The sequence below is a fragment of the Pelodiscus sinensis genome, chromosome 26, assembly GCF_049634645.1.
Source record: "Pelodiscus sinensis isolate JC-2024 chromosome 26, ASM4963464v1, whole genome shotgun sequence".
NCBI lineage: Eukaryota > Metazoa > Chordata > Testudines > Trionychidae > Pelodiscus > Pelodiscus sinensis.
The window spans coordinates 805,163-823,627 of NC_134736.1; the positions used below are offsets into that span (position 1 = coordinate 805,163).

At 47.6% G+C, this 18,465-nt stretch overlaps 1 protein-coding gene and 1 long non-coding RNA gene across 23 annotated transcripts in view; one reads left to right on the forward strand and one right to left on the reverse strand.

Annotated features, from left to right (window-relative positions):
• Positions 1–18,465, reverse strand: part of PHLDB1 (pleckstrin homology like domain family B member 1) — a 170,848-nt gene that overhangs the window by 130,108 nt on the left and 22,275 nt on the right. For all 22 annotated transcript variants that reach the window (XM_075909568.1, XM_075909570.1, XM_075909545.1 and 19 more), the window contains 2 exons: positions 17,087–17,210; positions 14,535–14,705 (listed from right to left, as the gene is read on the reverse strand). In XM_075909568.1, the coding sequence (XP_075765683.1) occupies positions 14,535–14,705; positions 17,087–17,210 (295 nt within the window). The remainder of the gene's footprint in view (positions 1–14,534; positions 14,706–17,086; positions 17,211–18,465) is intronic.
• LOC142820502 (uncharacterized) lies at positions 601–12,238 on the forward strand. Its single transcript, XR_012897726.1, has 3 exons — positions 601–677; positions 7,780–7,884; positions 12,139–12,238. It is a non-coding gene; the product is annotated as an uncharacterized LOC142820502 (long non-coding RNA).

Below are 18,465 nucleotides of genomic sequence, written 5' to 3' on the forward strand. Positions count from 1 at the left end.
CAGACTGTGTATCTACTGCATTATAATTAACTGAATTGCTGTCTTCCCCTGGACAGCATACAGCAAAATGATGACACCTTAATAAGAGCCCACAGTGCTTCTGCACAGGGTATGTTTTGGGTTTCACGTTCAGCAGCCAGCACATGGTGGAATCAGGACCCAGCTCTCCTCTGAGATATATCCCAAACACATACACTTCCAATCAGCCTTACTGAAGGCACAGAAAGAAACCATTCCAATGCGTAGCAAGAGAAGAAAATATGGTAGGAGACCGGATTGGCTCACCAGGGAAATCCTTGGTGAGCTTAAGCACAAAAAGGAAGCTTACAAAAAGTGGAAACTTGGACAGATAACTAGGGATGGGTATAAATGTATAGCTCGAGAATGCAGGGGAGTTATCAGGAAGACGAAAGTGCCTTGGAATTGCAACTTGCAAGGGATGTGAAGGATAACATGAAAAGTTTCTACAGGCATGTTAGCAAGAAGAAGGTGATCCGAGAGGGTATGGAGCCCTACTAGATGAGGGCAATAGCCTAGTGACAGATGATGTGGGGAAAGCTGAAATACTTAATGCTTTCTTTGCCTCTGTCTTCACAGACAAGGTCAGTTCCCAGACTAATGCGCTAAGTGACGCAATATGGGATGAAGGTGGACAGCCCTTGGTGAGGAAAGAACAGGTTAGGAACTATTTAGAAAAGCTAAATGTACATAAATCCATGGGTCCGTACTTAATCCATCCGAGGGTACTGAGGGAGTTGGCAAATGTCATTGAAGAGCCTTTGGCCATTATCTTTGAAAAGTCGTGGAAATCGGGAGAGATCCTTGATGATTGGAAAAAGGCAAATGTAAGAAAGGGAAGAAGGACGATTCAGGGAACTATAGGCCGGTCAGCAAAACTTACCTCAGTCCCTGGAAAAATCATGGAGGGTATCCTCAAGGAATCCATTTTGAAGCACTTGGAAGAGGGGAAGGTGATCAGGAATAGTCAGCATGGATTCGTGAAGGGCAAGTCATGCCTGACCAATCTGATTAGCTTCTATGATGAGGTAACCGGCTCTGTGGATATGGGTAAGTCAGTGGATGCGATATACCTTGACTTTAGCAAGGCTTTTGATACGGTCTCCCACAACATTCTTGCCAGCAAGCTAAGGGAATGTAGATTGGATAAATGGACAGTAAGATGGATAGAAAGCTGGCTGGAAGATCGGGCACAGCGGGTAGTGATCAATGGCTCGATGTCAGGATGGCAGTCGGTTTCTAGCGGAGTGCCCCAAGGTTCGGTTCTGGGACTGGTTTTGTTCAACATCTTTATTAATGACCTGGACGAGGGGATGGATTGCACCCTCAGCAAGTTTGCAGATGACACTAAGCTAGGGGGAAAGGTAGACATGCTGGAGGGAAGGGATAGAGTCCAGAGTGACTTAGACCAATTGGAGGATTGGGCCACAAGAAATTTGATGAGGTTCAACAAGGACAAGTGTAGAGTCCTGCACTTGGGATGGAAGAATCCCAAGCATTGTTACAGGCTGGGGACCAACTGGCTAAGTAGAAGCTCTGTAGAAAAGGACATGGGGGTTACAGTGGATGAGAAGCTGGACATAAGTCAACAGTGTGCCCTTGTAGCGAAGAAGGCTAATGGCATACTAGGTTGCATTAAGAGGAGCATTGCCAGTCGATCCAGAGATGTGATTATTCTTCTTTACTCGGCTCTGGAGAGGCCAAATCAGGAGTATTGTACCTAGTTCTGGGACCCCAATTAGAGAAAGGATGTAGATGCATTGGAAAAGGTCCAGCGGAGGGCTACCAAAATGATTAGGGGGCTGGAGCATATGACCTACGAGAAGAGGCTGAGGGAGTTGGGTCTATTTAGTCTGCGGAAGAGAAGAGTAAAGGGGGACTTGATAACAGTCTTCAACTTCCTGAAGAGAGGTTCCAAGAGGCTGGAGAAAGGCTGTTCACAGTAGTGACAGATGCAGAACAAGGAACATTAGTCTCAGGTTGTGGTGAGAGAGGTCCAGGTTGGATATTAGGAAAAACTATTTCACTAGGAGGGTAGGGAAGCGCTGGGATGGGTTCCCTAGGGAAGTAGTGGAGTCTCCATCCCTAGAGGTGTTCAAGTCCTGGCTTGATAAAGCCCTGGCTGGGTTGACAGGGATTGGTCCTGCTTTGGGCAGGGGGCTGGACTTGATGGCCGCCTAAGGTCTCTTCCAGCTCAATGATTCTATAATGCTAACAATGCATGTGTCCACACATGTACTACATCTATCTAGATAGGTCCACAGGGTATGAGGCTGTGATGGGCCTTGGAATCTCCCACTCACTACATTGCATGGATTTCCCAGAGAGGCACAGAGAAAGAACAGTGAGATCTTGGGGAGCAAGTCTATTTATACTGATTATAGCTGGGAGGAATCCTCAATTTAGAGGATAATTTAGGAACAACTCTGACTTAACCTCAGAGATAGACTCAGGCTTTCTTAGTTAGGCAAAGGGATTTTCACTGACCATGCTCCCCCAGACTGCGCTCCGATGCTCTGCACAAGTAAAATTCCTGCAAACAGAGACTTCAAGAAGCAGCACTGTGAGGAGTGGATCTGTGTGCAGAGTGTTGTCAATCACTATTAGGACACGCAAGAGGGGAAACCATGAGACAGGTTAGACCAAGACACAATGCAGGCTTCTCTCACCCAACTCTGCTAATATTCCTTAATCCCAACTCACAGCCCCCTGCTATTCCTCTTTTGGGGTCCCTCTCTAACCACCTCTGACATCACCTCCCAATCCCAGGCTACAGCCTCACTGCTTCCCCCCATCCCCATCCCCATCTCTGTGAATGCCATTGTATTCCAGCCCACAGATGTATCTGCTAATTTCAGCAATGGTCTTGCCATCTCACACAGTTGTGCAATGCTCCTCAGTACTGATCTATTACACCCCCTGCCATTCCCATCCTGAGATGATTGATGATTATGAAATGCACTCGTCCTGTGGCATAAGTATCAAGTAGGAACAACACAAGTCACCAAACCTGTAAAAAGGTGAAGAGTCCTAAGAAACACTTAAGCAAAAAATGAACACAAAAATTCCCTGTGCTCTCCATCGCCCCTCCCCCCACAGCTCTATGCAGCTGTGTTATCACAAATGGCAACATTGTAACTGCTATAAGCTGTAACTGTGCTAACTCCTGTGGTAACACTAGGGCCAGTGCTGTAAAAGACTCATTTAGCCATGAACCATTAAGTCTGAATGTCATTTACAGCTAAATGGGAAGGAGAATATTTATGAGGCTTAGCTAGAGCTAACTCCCCAGCAGAGCAGCATGTACAGAAAGGAGAGTCCCCTGCACATATTTTAGGGCCCATTATCACCCATAGGGAATCTGAGCATGTGAGGATTGGTATTACATCCCGGGATGAGCAGAGATACTGGACCCCAACCCCTTTAAAGCCTGACACAGATATCAGCTGGCTTAGCCTCCCTTTCCTTGTGACTTAGTATTACAGTTATTCAGGATGGAGTCAAGATTTACTGTCAAGGTGTCCTCAGAGGTCTCTGGCTCTGTTGATGATGATAACCAGAAGGCTGCTTGCATGTGTGCTCAGTGATGTGGACCATGTCGACTTGTGCACTTAAGTCTCCACAGCAAACCCCAAGAGAGCCCCCAAAGACCACAAACCAGGTAATCATCAAAGGTCCCAGGCCAGGTTTATTGTTAAGTGAAGTACAGTAGACTCTATCATGGGGTACATATGCATAGTGGTTCAGTAATCACAGAACACTACAACTGGAAGGGACCTCAAGAGGTCATTGAGTCCAGTCCCCTGCCCTCACAGCAGGACCCAGTACTGTCTAGACCATCCCGGACAGATGTCTATTTAACCTGCTCTTAAATATCTCCAGAGATGGAGATTCCATAACCTCCCTAGGCAACTTATTCTAGTGTTTAACCATCCTGACCGTTTTTCCTAATGTCCAACCTAAACTTTTCTTGCTGCAGTTTAAGCCCATTGTTTCTTGTCTTATCCTCAGAGGCCAAGGAAAACAATTTGTCTCCCTCCTCCTTGTGTCACCCTTTTAGGGTATGTCTACATTACAGTGTTATTTCGAAATATCTTATTTTGAAATAGCTTATTTCGAAATAACACGTCTACGCACACAATCTCTTTCCTAGCACCCTAAATTTGGCCTCCAGAACCTCTCTCCTACCCTTTCCTATATCACTGGTACCTACATGTACCATGACCACCGGGTCCTCCCCAGCACTACACATAAGTCTATCTAGATGCCTAGAGAGATCCACAGCAACCTTCGCACCAGGCAGACAAGTCACCATACGATTCTCCCGGTCATCAAAAACTCAACTAGCTATGTTTCTAATGATCGAATCCCCCATTACTAACATCTGCCTTTTCCTAACTGGAGTTCCCTCCCCAAAAGATGTATCCTCAGTGCAAGAGGATACCATAACATCCTCTGGAAGGAGGGTCCCAACTATGAGATCATTTCCTCTGCTCCAGTTGAATGTTCTCCTTTCCTGAGCATTTCATCCTCGTTAACAACACAGGGGCTGTCTGACCAGAGGCTGGACAATTCTACAGCGTCCTGGAAAGCCTCATCTACATACCGCTCAGTCTCCCTTATCTCCTCCAATTCAGGCACCCTGGCCTCCAACGTGCGTATGCAGTCTCTGAGGGCCAGGAGCTCCTTGCACCAAATGCACACATATGCCACCCACCCCCAGGGCAAGTAATCATACATGCTACACTGAGTGCAATAAACAGGATAGCTCCCCTCTGCTGCTGGGCTTCCGCTTGCATTCCCACCTACAGCTAATTAGGTTATTGATAGGGTTTTTATTTATATCAGGAAGTTTTGGTTTTAGTTTAGGTTAAAAGTTTTAAAAAATGGCAAGTGTACCTCACCGCCTTCCAATTTCTCTTCAGAACTCTCTCTCGAAATTCCCTGTTAGCTGTCCCTGGTCAATTACTTATGGACTTTATAAAACCCTGACCTTTCTGATAGCCTCGCCCCCTGGCTAAAGTTCGACCAATCAACAGAGGGTTCTAGATTTCAAATCCACACTTAGAAGTTCTCAGCTTCCAACTGCCAGCCACAGCACACAGCCCTTCAAACAAAAAGCTTAGCACTTCAATTTCCAAACAAACAGACAGACAGACAAACAGAAGCTCAGTACAGTTTCTGTCAGGCAACTAGCAAGTAACCCCCAAACACAAGCACACACTACAGACAGCTCTTATCTCAAGGGTCCTGTATCGCTCCGCCTTCACCTGGAGAACTCCATCTCGAAACTCTCTGTTAGCTGCCCCGTTCGCAAAGTCCCCTGGTTGCTTTCTTGAAATGTGGTGCCCAAAACTGGATACAATACTTCAATTGAGGCCTGATCAGCGCAGAGTAGAGAGGAAGAATGACTTCTCGCGTCTTGCTCAGAACACGCCTGTTAATGCATCCCAAAATCTGCTTTCTTTGCAGAAGTGTCACACTGTTGACTCATATTTAGCCTGTGGTCCACTATGACCCCTAGATCCATTTCTGCAGTACTCCTTCCTAGACAGTTGTTTCCCTTTCTGTAAGTGTGAAACGGATTGTTCCTTCCTAAGTGGAGTACTTTGCATTTGTGCTTATTAAACTTCATCCTGTTTACCTCAGACATTTCTCTAGTTTGTCCAGATCATTTTGAATTATGACTCTATCCTTCAAAGCAGTTGCAACGTCTCCCAGCTTGGTATCATCTGAAAACTTAATAAGAGTACTCTCTAAGCCAATATCTAAATCGTTGATGGAGATATTGAACAGAACCGGTCCCAAAACAGACCCCTGCAGAACCCCACTTGTTATGCCCTTCCAGCAGGATTGTGAACTGTTAATAACTACTCTCTGAGAATGGTTATCCACCCAGTTATGCACACCCCATTTAAGTTGCATTTGCCTAGTTTATTGATAAGACAATCATGCGAGACCGTATCAAATGCCTTACTATGGAATAATGCAATGACTCAATCAGTTGGAAATTTCCACTGCTCCCTTGGTCATACAAAGACTGTCCCCCCAAGACACCACTTTATATATAGGTACAAACAACTTATATATCACTGCTGACGTATCAGGTTGCAACCCTCTAACGTTGTCGGGTTACCAGCCTCTGACGCTACTTAGATACCACCCATCACCCTGTACCTCGTAGTTTGATTAGATCATCTCTATCCATCACGCTGTCATTTTAGACCCTTTCTTGAACCTGGGTCTGTATCTGTGGGGAGTGGGTACCAAGGTCTCTTTTAATGAGCTGGTGGTACCACGTGCTTTCCACTTACAGTCAGTACCAATGACTGTTCTATACCTGGGTCTATTACCCTGTTCGTGCCAAGTTTTGTGAGTAAGTGCCTGCCTGTTGCTCACAGCTTAGCTTTGCTTTATGTTAGCCATGTTTTGTCCATTGTTAGCTAGGCCTCAGGCCTCAAACTAGGCCTGTGCTGCATGGGCTTTTGTTTTAGGCCTTCTTCTTACTATAAGTATTAAAGGAAGAAGATTTGGATGCAGCTGACAATGTGAGTGACAGGGACAGCAGCATAGTGGCATTGCATTGGGCTGTCACAGAGCAGTTGTGCAGAGTAGAGCATCACTTCTGGGCTAGGGAAACCAACACTGAGCGGTGGGATCATATTGTCATGCAGGTGTGGGATGAAGAGCAATAACTACAGAACTCTCAGATGTGTAAAGCAACCTTTCTGGAGCTGTGTGCTGAGCTGGCCCTTAATTGCGGCGCAAGGACATCTGAATAAGAGCTGCTCTCTCTGTAGAGAAGCATGTTTCAATTGCTGTGTGGAAGCTGGCAACTCCAGATTGCTACCATTCAGTTGCAAATCAGTCTGGAGTGGGGAAGACTACTGTTAGGGAAACATTTCTACAAGTGTGTAGGGCAATAAATAACATGGTGCTGTGTAGGACTGTAACTCTGGGAAACGTGGAAGACATAATGGCTGGCTTTGCGGAAGTGAAGGGAAGGCTACTCTCCTGTGCAGTATCTGGAGTTCTTCAAGATGGCTGTCCTCGTGGGTGTTCCACCTTAGGTGTGTCAGCGTCGCTATGCCTACGATTGGAGATTTGTGACAGCAGTGTCCGTGGCCAGCCATGCACGCAAAGAGCTAGTGTGTGTTCTGAAGAGGCTACTGCACGTGTGCAGCCAGCCTCCCCCCCCCAAAAGTTCCTTCTCTGACCTGGACATATTCTATTCTGAAGCAGAGGGGAGAAGGGTGGGTGGTAGAGCACCCACGAGGACAACCATCTCGAAGAACTCAAGTTACTGCACAGGTGAGTAACTTTCCCTTTTTCTTCAAAGAGTGTCCCTGTGGGTGCTCCACCTTAGGTGACTGCAAAGCAGTATTCGTAGTAGGAGGTAGGAGCTTCGGCTGCTGAGTGTGTGACTGAAAGTATTGTTTGGCCAAATCTTGTTTCTGACTCAGCAAATGTCTGGCTTGCATAGTGCTGCATGAAGGTATGTGTTGAAGTCCATGTGGCGACCCTGCAATGTGTTCTGTGGACACACTCTGTAGGAATGCTGTTGTGGCTACCATGGCCCTTGTCGAGTGAGACCACAAGGTGGGTAGGGACTCTGTCTGTGCTGGGGTATATGCTAGTTTAATGCAACTAGATTGCCTATATCATAACAAAGACTATCAAAATGGCTATCAATCCCTGCGATCTCTCTGTAGATTAAACAAACAGCCGAGGAGTTTTTTGAAAGGGCTTTGTTCGTTGTAGGTAGAAGGCGAGTGCTCTGCAGACATCCAGGCTGTTTCTTTGTTGTCCTTATAAGGCTTCAGGAAGAAGACTGGCAAGTATATGGGCTCATTGCAGTGGAACAAAGTGAGTACCTTTTGGGATGATTTTGGGGTGAGTGCACAGAATCACCTTGTCCTTATGGAATATTGTGTATGGGGGAACCACCATTAGGGCTGCTACTTCACAAACTCATCTGGAAGAGGAGATCGCTACAAGGAAGGCCACCTTCATTGATAAGTGTAGTAGAGAACAGGTGGCGAGAGGCTCAAAAGGTTTACCCATAAGGACTTTTAGCACTAGGTTCAGGTCCCATGCTGGGACTGGGTCCTTGCGTGGAGGAAACATGTTGTGAAGACCCCATATAAAACAGGGTTTGACAGAAGGGTGCGTGAAGATCAAGTGTCCTTGTAGGGGGCATGAAGAGTGGAGATGGAGGCAAGGTCTTGTGGAATTCGTGAGGATGAGCTGCACTGCTTCCGGGAAGGTTCTTTCCATGCTGCTTAGCTAATTAGCATCCATGCCTGGAGATGTAACTTGTGGACGGCTGGATGGGGAATTTGGTCGTTTTGCTGTGTGAGCAGAGATGCAACTGGTGGGAATCAATGTGGTGGCTGGTAGGTCATCTGTAACAGGAACGGGTACCACGTTTGTCTGGACCAGTTGGGTGCTATTGGTATTACTCTGGCTCTGTCCTGTCTGTTCTTGAGGATCACCCATTGTATGAGGGGAAATGGTGGAAATAAACATGCCAGGTGTCCTTCCATTTTATACTGAAGGCATCCCCCAGGGAGCAGGGACTATGCCCACTCTGGAGCAGTATTATGGGCAACAAGCATTTCTGTGTGTAGTGAAGGGGTCTACCACTGCGAATTCCACCCCCCTTTTTGAAGAGGTGGGTGAGCACTGATTGGTTTATCTCCCATTCGTGGTTCTGTGGGAACTGTCTGCTTAGGTTGTCCACTATTGTGTTGTCCTTCCCTGGGAAGTAAGTTGTGACCAGTTGTATGTTCTGTGGGATACACCATTCCCAGAGGCGAATAGCCTCCCACAATAACTGGTGTGAGCATGATCCTCCCTGCCTGATGATGTAGTACATTGTGGTGATGTTGTCTGTTGGGATTTTCACTGTTCTGTTCTGAATCAGGGGAAGAAAGTGCATGCAAGCATTTCTTACCACTCTGAGTTCTAGTAAGTTTATGTGGTATTTGGTTTTGTCGTGGGTCCATTAACCCTGTACAACCTTGCTCCCTAACCTAGAAGCAGATGTGCTCCCTAACCTAGAAGCAAGGCATCTGTTGTGATTGTTAATGATGGTGGATTGTGTTGGAAAGGGACTCCTATGCATACATTGTCATGTAGTGTCCACCATTTGAGGGAGGATTTTATCTTGTTTACCATGGTGAGATGTTTGATCAATGGGTGAATTCGTGTCTGGTAGGTTGTGCGTAGTCGAGTTTGTAATGGTCTCATAGATAATCGAGCATGGGGTATTACAAACGTGGCACCTGCCATGTGCCCCAGTATTTGTAGGCATAGTTGTGCTATTATGATTGGGCTGGTCTGTGCTGTTGCTATCAGGTCCTTGATCATGACCCATCTGTGGTGTGGTAAGTTGTGCAGTCTAGATGTGCCCCTATGAATTCCAGGGCTTGAGTCGGGGTCAAAGTGCACTTTGCCATGTTAACCTGGAGCCTGAGTGTGTCGAAGAGGGATCTGACTTCTGAGACAGAATGTTGTGTGTCTTGCTATGTAGGGCTCTTTACTAGACAGTCGTCGGCTTTTGTGCAAATGTGTGGCTACTACTGCCAGTACCTTTGAGAATATTCTTGGAGCTGTCAAGCTTCCAAACTCTAGCACTCTGAACTAGAAGTGTCTGTCTTTTATTGTAAAACGGAGGAACCTCCTGTGTGCTAGGTGTATTGGTATGTGGAAATAAGCATCCTGGAGGTCGAGGGTAGACAATCATGCTCCTTTTTCCAGGGCAGGTATAATGGTGGCCAGTGACCATCTTGAAACATTGGTATTTGACAAAACGGTTGAGCTGGAGGAAGTCCAAAATAGGTCTCCAGCTGCCCAACTTCTTGGTGGTGAGGAAATAATGGGAGTAAAAACCTTTGTCTTGCTTTACTACCTCTTCTATGGCGCCCAGCCTTAGGAGATGTTATGCCTCTTGTACAAGCAATTTCTCGTGAGAAGAGTCCCTGAAAAGGGATGGGCAAGGGTGGTGGGACAACTAGGAATGGGATGCAGTATCCAGTTTTCACAATTTCCAGTACCCATGTGTCAGTGGTAATGGCCAACCAGGCTGGATAGAAGTCAGCTAGTCTTTTGCCAAATACTGTGGACGGTTTGGACTGCTGTCTTGGAAATTTTGGGGACCCTCGACCAGAAGTTCAAAATTGTTGTCTGGATGTTGATAGTTGTTGAGTGGAGGACTGATCTGAAGCCTGTCTATGTCTGTTTTGCCTTGGTCGGCATCTGTTGTCGTACTGTCGTTGTTGTTGGTTAAATTATGTATGTCTGTATCTTTGGTGAAATTATTTGGGAAAACAGGAATTCTGCTCCCTTGGGAACGACATAGTATTTTCTGTCTGCTCATTTGGATGTTGGGGAGATTGTGGCTGGCGTGTCCCATATATTCTTGGCAGGGTCCATGAGTACCTTGTTCATGGGGATGGCCAATTTTGCATGGAGAGATGTGCGCAGAATGTTTGTAAGCTAGTGTTGCATCTGCGGAATATCTGAGAGAGAGAGCTCTCTAAGTTGTCTACCACTCTTTTGAAAAGCTCTTGGAATGACTTAAAATCATCCCCCCGGTTGATGGTGGGGGCATGATCGTATCGTCAGGGGTTGTGGATGAATTATAGGTGGGTAGGGAAGAGGGTGATCTCTGATCTTCCCTGGTAAAATTCACATCCTGTTCTTCTGAGTCTAAGATGTACTGCTCTATGGACTGCATTGTTGGTGCATGGGACCTTGGGGCTGGGGGTGTCTGCTGTGGCTGTGTAAGCTGTTGTTTTCTATAAGCTGCCCACGGGTCCCAGTTAGGCATGACAGGTGGTGGAAGCCACTGAGGGAGCTGCCATTGTTGATTGTGTTGTTGAGACTTATGAGAGGAGTGTCGCAGTAAGTGTGGTGGTTTTGACACATCATCTTTGTCATCACTAAGTATACAGGCAGCTGAACTGGCTGGCATAGCTGAGAAAGGGCACTTTGAGGTGTGTGGGGTACTGTTGCTGCCAAGAAGAGATGTCCCTGGTACCAAGTGTACTGAGAGCTACGCTGCCACTGTAAAATACAGTATCAGCAGGGGAACAGGTAGTAGCAAAGGGAGGGGAGCATGTGGAGTATGCCGCGTCATTAAATGGAACATCGGCTGCTTTATAGGTGAGGCCGGCTCCGAGTGATTTTGCGGTGTTGGCGGTGCTAGCTCAGATAAAGTGCTGGTGCCCGGTACTGCCTGCTAGCGTTGTCTCTTTTGAACTGTGGATGGTGCTGCAGGCATTTGATTCGGTGCCACTGAGGAGGCTTTGTGTTTTGCCTCTGACGGTGTCTTCTCTGAGGCACACTGTGTGTGCTTGGGGTCATGGCTTTTTTCCTTTCTGGGCCCGCTGGCTTGCTGCTTGTCCGACCCTTTTTTTTAGTGGGGGTGCAGTATTGTTGTGAGGAGCACGCTTCCCCGGGGAAGAATCAGTCCCTGAGAAAGAATACGACCTTTTCTAAGGGTTACTATTTTCCCAGTCCTTTGGGCTCAACCCGGAGGGGGCCGCTCTCTCCAACCCCATCCCAGGTGATTTCTGTCTGGGACTGATAGATTGCTCAAGGTCAGAAGCCAACCGAGCCTTTTTCTCCATCTGGAGCATTTTCAATTGTAGTTCTCTCGATCTCCTGGATGGGGTTGCCAGCTTCTGACAAATGTAGGCAGTGCCAAGACAACACACGCACTGTTCATGCCTGTCTAAAATTGAAATGAATAGCCTGCAGCCCACACGCCTTTTAAACCCAGGCGAACCCAGCATATCCTAGAGAGCCAGCAATAAGCACGGGACTGGTATGTCCCTTTAGGTGCTTGTTCAGCAAGGGTCTCATTTTTTTTTTAATTTGTTGGTAACGACTAAGAGGAGATTTAACAAGAATAAAGTAGGAAGGTTTTCCGAGGTAAACTACCTATAGATAGGTAAGTAATGAATGAGGTAAAGGGAGACTGCTGACTGCGGTTGAGAAGGAACTGGGGGAGGAGGGCAGCTGTGCATGCACAGTAGCCTCTTTAGAACACACACCGGCTCTTTGTGCGCATGGCTGGCCACGGACACCTCTGTCACAAGTCTCCGATTGCAGGTGCAGAGGTGCTGACGCACCTACGGTGGAGCACCCATGGGGACACTCCTCGAAGAAGAACTTGCAGCACTGTGGCAGGGTAATCGATGGCACACACTCCCATTATAGCACCACCCCACCTTGCCTCAGAGTACATCAATCGGAAGGGTTACTTCTCCAGGATGCTACAGGCACTTGTGGATTACCATGGGCATTTCACAGACATAACTGAGGCATGGTCTGGAAAAAGGCATGATGCATGCATCTTCAGGTACCATTGCCTTTACAGAAAGCTGCAGGCTGAGACTTTCTTTCCAGACCAGAAAATTACATTAGGAAAAATGTCCTGTCAGGGTGATTAAACACTAGAATAAACTGCATAGGGAGGTTGTGGAATCTCCATTTCTGAAGATATTGAAGAGCAAATTGGATAGACATCTATCAGGGATGGTCTAGACAGTGCCTGGTCCTGCCGTGAGGGCAGGGGACTGGACTCGATGATCTCTCGAGGTCCCTTCCAGTTCTGGTGTTCTATGATTTTATGATTCTATACCTATTCTTAGTCAACAAACTGGGGATGAAGGATGGGTCACTCCTATGTCCATGCACCCCTCATCTTCGACCTGAATGTGTCTTCCTCCCAAGAGAGTCTGGCACTCTCCTCTCTTTACAGGCCTTATTTAGATGTCAGAAAGATTGACCTGTCAAACGAGAACAGGCCTCTGCATAAACCTGTAGCAGGGTTTGAACTGAGGATTTTCTGCACCCTAACCGCATAGGCTAATTTTACAGGGTTTCCCAACCTATGGGTCAGGATCCAAATACGGGTCGCCATTACATTTCAAAAGGGTCGCCAAGTGTCTCCCCAGATGGCTCTGGCCTTCCTCCTCCCTCTGTTTTTGAATTGCCTTGGGTAACCAAGTCTTCCTGAATTGTCAAAATAGGTCCCCATCTGGAAAAGGTTGGGCACCACTGAAGAAATAATCCCATTAGCTGGTAGCAGTAATAGGCTGTAACCCTCTAGGGTAGCTGCCAACAGAAGGCACGGAACACAAGTTTGACCAGTGAGTCGCACTGAGGTTCTAGAAAGGACTATTATTGCTAAAGAAATTCCCCCCTCAGCAGAGCTGCTTATGCTCTTCTTCTACTCTTTTCCCTCACTCGAGCCCCATAAGGCTGAGAATATGGGGAGGCAGGGTTAGAGACATGAATTTCCATAATGGCCAACCTTTTTTGCTCTGGAGCTGGACACACCCATGCTGGCAAGGCAAGAGTGACCAGAAACTTCTTCAGAAATGCAGCAAGCCCGGAAAATTTGCATTAACCACTGGCATAAAGCATCATCCCCAGGGAAAGGGCACATATACTCAGGGGAAGAGACAGTGAGGCGTTAACGAGAACGGTTCCTCATCAAGGTGACAGAAAGTATGTATACACAGCAAAGAAAAACCCACCGCTGGCCCATAGCATCTGCCTCAGGCTTGCAAAACTTGGGCTGCAGGGCTTTTTCATTACTGTGTAGATTTCTAGGTTCAGGCTGGAAGCTGAGCTCTGGGACCCTCATACCTCATAGGATCCTAGACCCCAGGCTTCAGTTTAAGCCCAGATGTCTACACAGCAAAGATATAGCTTCACGGGCCAAGCCCGTGAGCACCAGTCACCTGGCATAGCCAGCCATGGATTTTTATTTTCAGTGTACACATACCCAGAGAGATGCACACATATCCCTCCAGCTGAGTTAGAGAACTCAACAGCTAAAATATAACAGAGTCAGCTAACCTACAACAAATGTTGGGGACTCCTTCAGGAGGGAGAATAGGGAAAAGGAATCTCTGTGCATCCAGCACTCAAATGAAGCTGAGCATTCAGAGCCAAATGCCACCTGCATACTAATCATAACAGCTTCTGTTCCTGGTGGGACAGCCCACTAACCCAGCACTTCAACAAGATAGTTCTTGAAACTAGGCTTCACCTAATTAGCATCATCACTGTTGCTGGGCCTGCACCTACACCCAGAGATTTTATTTCCACTGAAAGCAGAGAGTTGCTGAAAACACAAGCCAAGTTCACCCTGAAGCTGATCCCAGCTCAATAATGCTTCCATAAAATTCAGTGAGGCTGGGCTAAGTTGCAGTATGCTCTCTTTCAAGCCCAGTTATCCTCACCTGTCAGAATAACTATGATTCACCCAACTCCCAGGCAAAGATGTACCCTAGCTGCAGATTAGAAACACCTCCAAAATCAGAGGAAGTCAGGATCCATGATATAAAGCTAGGAAAGCCAGAAGCTGAACCAAATATCACCAGTCTTTGTGGACTGAACAGTCCAGGTCTGGAGCTAGTTGAATAGTCAGAAGTACCTTCTCAGGCATCACCTCCACCACAGCCAGCTTTGATGCCCAAGGGCAGGCACCTTACCTTGGGTCAGTCGTGTGGGCTGCTTAACCTGCAGGCCATCAATGGTGCAGGCATTCCCGCAGGGGTGCAAGGTGAGAGTTCCACACACATTCTCGATGTAGCAGTGCTCAGATTCCAACCCTGCCCCTTGCAGAACAATGTCCTTAGCTGCGGAGCCAATCATGGTCTTCCCTGCAAGTAGAAACATCTGCTTAATGCTCTTTGAGTCATAACAAGAAGATGCTTTGTTTGGGAAGGGAGGCCACAGCAGAACAAGCACTCCCATTTACAAAGGCTAAGAGGGGCCCACTCCCCATATGTTATTGGTGACAAAACCCCACTTGGTGTGCACCCCACACTGAGTGGGCACCACATGATAGAAAAGTGAGAGCTAGGCAGGAAGCAGTCTCAGTTTTCTTTGCCTAGAGGAGTTCCTGAACTGGGAGGAGGAGAGGACATAACCGGTATTTCAACTCAGTGGAATAATGGGAGTGCAGCCAGGGTTGTCGTGCTGCAGCAGAGCAAACGCAAGTTTTACCATCAAGCCATCAAGTTCTAGATATTGATGGATTCACTAAAGAGAGACTGAAACTGCCTCTCACAGCTCCTGTGCCCATTGCTCCCTAAACATACGCACAAACAACCAACCGCCCCCCACACCACCTCAGGAAATGGGGGTATCAGCCCCTCATATAGGGAATGACATAGGATCCAGAAGTCCTGTGCTCATTTCTCCAAGCCAGTGGTTTTCAAATTATGGGTCATGTCCCAGTAGTGGGTTGTGGAATGTCAGGTACTGGGTCTCATTGCTGGATGGTGATGGGGGTGCTAAGGCAAGCTACCTCCCTGTCCAGCACTGCAGACTGCACTGCGCCCTAGAAGTGGCCGACAGCAGGCTTGGTGTCTAGGTGTGTGAAGTGGGGGAAAGCAGGAGAGCACACAGGGCTCCATACTCTGCCCCTGCTGTAAGCACTTGCACCACATTCCCTTTGGCTGGGAACATGCAGCTGGTTGCTTCTGGGATGCATCACCATTGACCAGGATCCACTCAAGGTAAGCCTCTGCTGCCCCAGCCCTGACCACTCCCTCCCAAAAGCCAGAGTCCCCTCCTACACTCCAAAGCTCTCATCCTCAGCCCTACCAGGGAGCCAACACTAGCCAAATTATATTGGGTCACAGGCATCAACAATTTCTCTGGCAGAGGGCAAATGGCACAGAGATTGGGAGACACAGCTGAGCTCTAATAATCAGGGCTTGCCAAACCACGGCGAGCCCTGCTCGCCAGCCGCGCTGTCCGGCAATCTGCGCATGCGTAGATCACCCAAACCCGGCTTTTCCGGGTGAGTAGATTGCATTATTTGTCGAGCCCTGCTAATAATCATGTGCTGATCTCTATAACAGGACCATTCACAAGGGCTGCCAGGAAAAGGTGGTGGGATGTTATTTGAGTTTGAAACTTTTCAGGAACTTCCAGCACCTCTCACTAGAATCTAATTCCATCTGGCTCTGGGTTGCTGAGCTCACGTAAACCAGGAATATCAATGTAGACATTGACCCAAGTCCTTGCAAGGTAAGAGGATGTGGCGGTAAGAAGGATTTAGTGCCTATCTCTGGGTATCCCAGCTAGATCCAGACTGTATCCCAATGACCACCATCATTTTCAGTGGAGTTCCAGACCCCACATTCAGCATCCTGATGTGGCTACTTTAGTGGGACTTGCTCAAGGGTTACAATCACACAAGTGGATCATCACACAAGTGGATCACAACAAAGCCTATGCACCTGAAAGCAGGAGGAGGGGGCAAGGACATGGCTGGCAGCAGGAGTCAGCCCAACACAAACAATGATGAGCAACAGCAAAGGGAATCCCATAGATGAAACACTGCCTTCAGCCTATGCATCAACTATGGTGGAAGCCAAGTGCAGTGCAGTGGCATCTTGAGTGCCAGGCCATCAATTGCTCTGTCTTTTGCTGTGTCTCTCTCATCTGGGCTACCAATGCACAATGTAATCTTTCACTATCTATACCAGACAAATGAGGCAGGCAGGAGATCCATATCAGATACTGGGGCAGGGAAGGACTATTAGCTCCATTTAGCAATGGGGATGGAGAAGGACAGGCTAAGATTCTCAGAAGTGGTAACTTATTTGGGGGCCCAACTGGAGACCCTAGAGATGACTTTCAAGGGCACTGAAAGTCAGACCCTAGAATTTCCAGTTGAACCTCCCAAATTAGTAACCACTTCTTAGACTCAGGTCCAAGGTTCTTAAAATAGTGCATCCAAAATTAACAGTCAGTCTGAAAACTGAGACTTAGGAGACTTGCCCAAGGTCTCACAGCAAATCTGTAACACAGCTGGGAATGAAACCTCTATGCTTCCTGTTGTACCCTTTACAAATACAACTCTCCAGTTTGGCTGGCCCATGATGTGATGGTTGGTCCCTACCCAGCGCAAGACAAAAAGTGGGACAGGAGAGCAAGAAAAAGTGACAAATATTCCCCCACCTCCAGCTAAACTCCTAATCCCTATCAGCCTTGGCCCATTGTCACAGCACAGGCAAGGGGAACTTACCCTCCTCTAGGGGCAAGAGGGTGATAGCAGTGCTAAGCCGGCCACTTCCCAGGCTCACCAGGTGCGGCTTGTCTGTCTGGACCTTCAGCCCTTTGCCCATGTCTATCAGGTCCAGAGGAGTGTTCTGTAGGGAAGGATAAAGCAGAACCCCTCGTTAGAATATGCTCATCACTGGACTAAGGGGATAGGATGCTGGACAGAGCCCTGCCTAATTGGGGAGCAGAGAGGTTTTCCACTCTTCAGGAAATGCTGTAAGGTTGGAGAGTCACGGTTAATTTCTGATGGACCAGCATCCACAGCACAAAAGCCACTCCAGCTGGTACCTTACTGGCAGCATCAGTAGAAAGGTCAAGGGCTAAGTAGGCCAGGAGCACTACCCTCTCTTCCCACTCCTCGGCTGCATCTAGACTGGCATGATTTTGTGGAAATACTTTTAACTGAAAAGTTTTTCCGTTAAAAGTATTTCCACAAAAGAGCGTCTAAACTGGCAAGGATGCTTTTGCGCAAAAAGTGCTTTTGCACAAAAGCATCCATGCCAATCTAGACACGCTTTTGTGCAAGAAAGCTCCGATGGCCATTTTAGCCATCGGGCTTTCTTGCGCAAAAAATTAAGGTGCCTGTCTACACTGGCCCTCTTGCGCAAGAGGGCTTATCCTTGAGCGGGAGGGTGAAAGTATTTGCGCAAGAAGCACTGATTTTGTACATTACAAAGTCAGTGCTCTTGCGCAAATTCAAGCAGCCAGTGTAGACAGCTGGCAAGTTTTTGTGCAAGCAACTGCTTTTGTGCAAAATCTTGCCAGTCTAGATGCACCCCTCCAGTGCAGGCCTGGCTGTGGATGCTGACCTCACCACTGACCATTTCTGAGGTAAGCAGAGGGCTCCAGAGCTGTCAGTCTGGCACCAGAACATATATACAGGGAAACTGATATGGCACCACTGCTGCAGAGGAGATGATTCTTGCACTGGAAGCACCACATATGTGGAAAAAGGAAGACAGGAAATAGGGGTGGTAGGAGTCCAGATCCACAGGGACAAAGCTGATGCATGTCTGGGGAATAGGCAAGGGCTTACAAACAAAACCCTGAAATGAGGAGCACGATCAGCAGTGCTTCTGACAGGCAGGGGTGGGTTATGTTCTAAGGACTTGCTCATACATTGGTGGCTTGATGAATAGGTCTTGCGTGCATGAGAAGCCAGACCTGGAAGGAACATTTCCAACCAAGACCCCACCATGCTGAATCACTGCTCCAGAGTACTCACTGGAGAAACCTTCCCTTGCTTGGAGAACTAGGAAGTGGCAGTGGGGATATGTAAAATGTCAACCATAACCCCACTGAACACTTCCAGGCTCTGGGCCAAGCCTAGCCACGCCAAGAAGG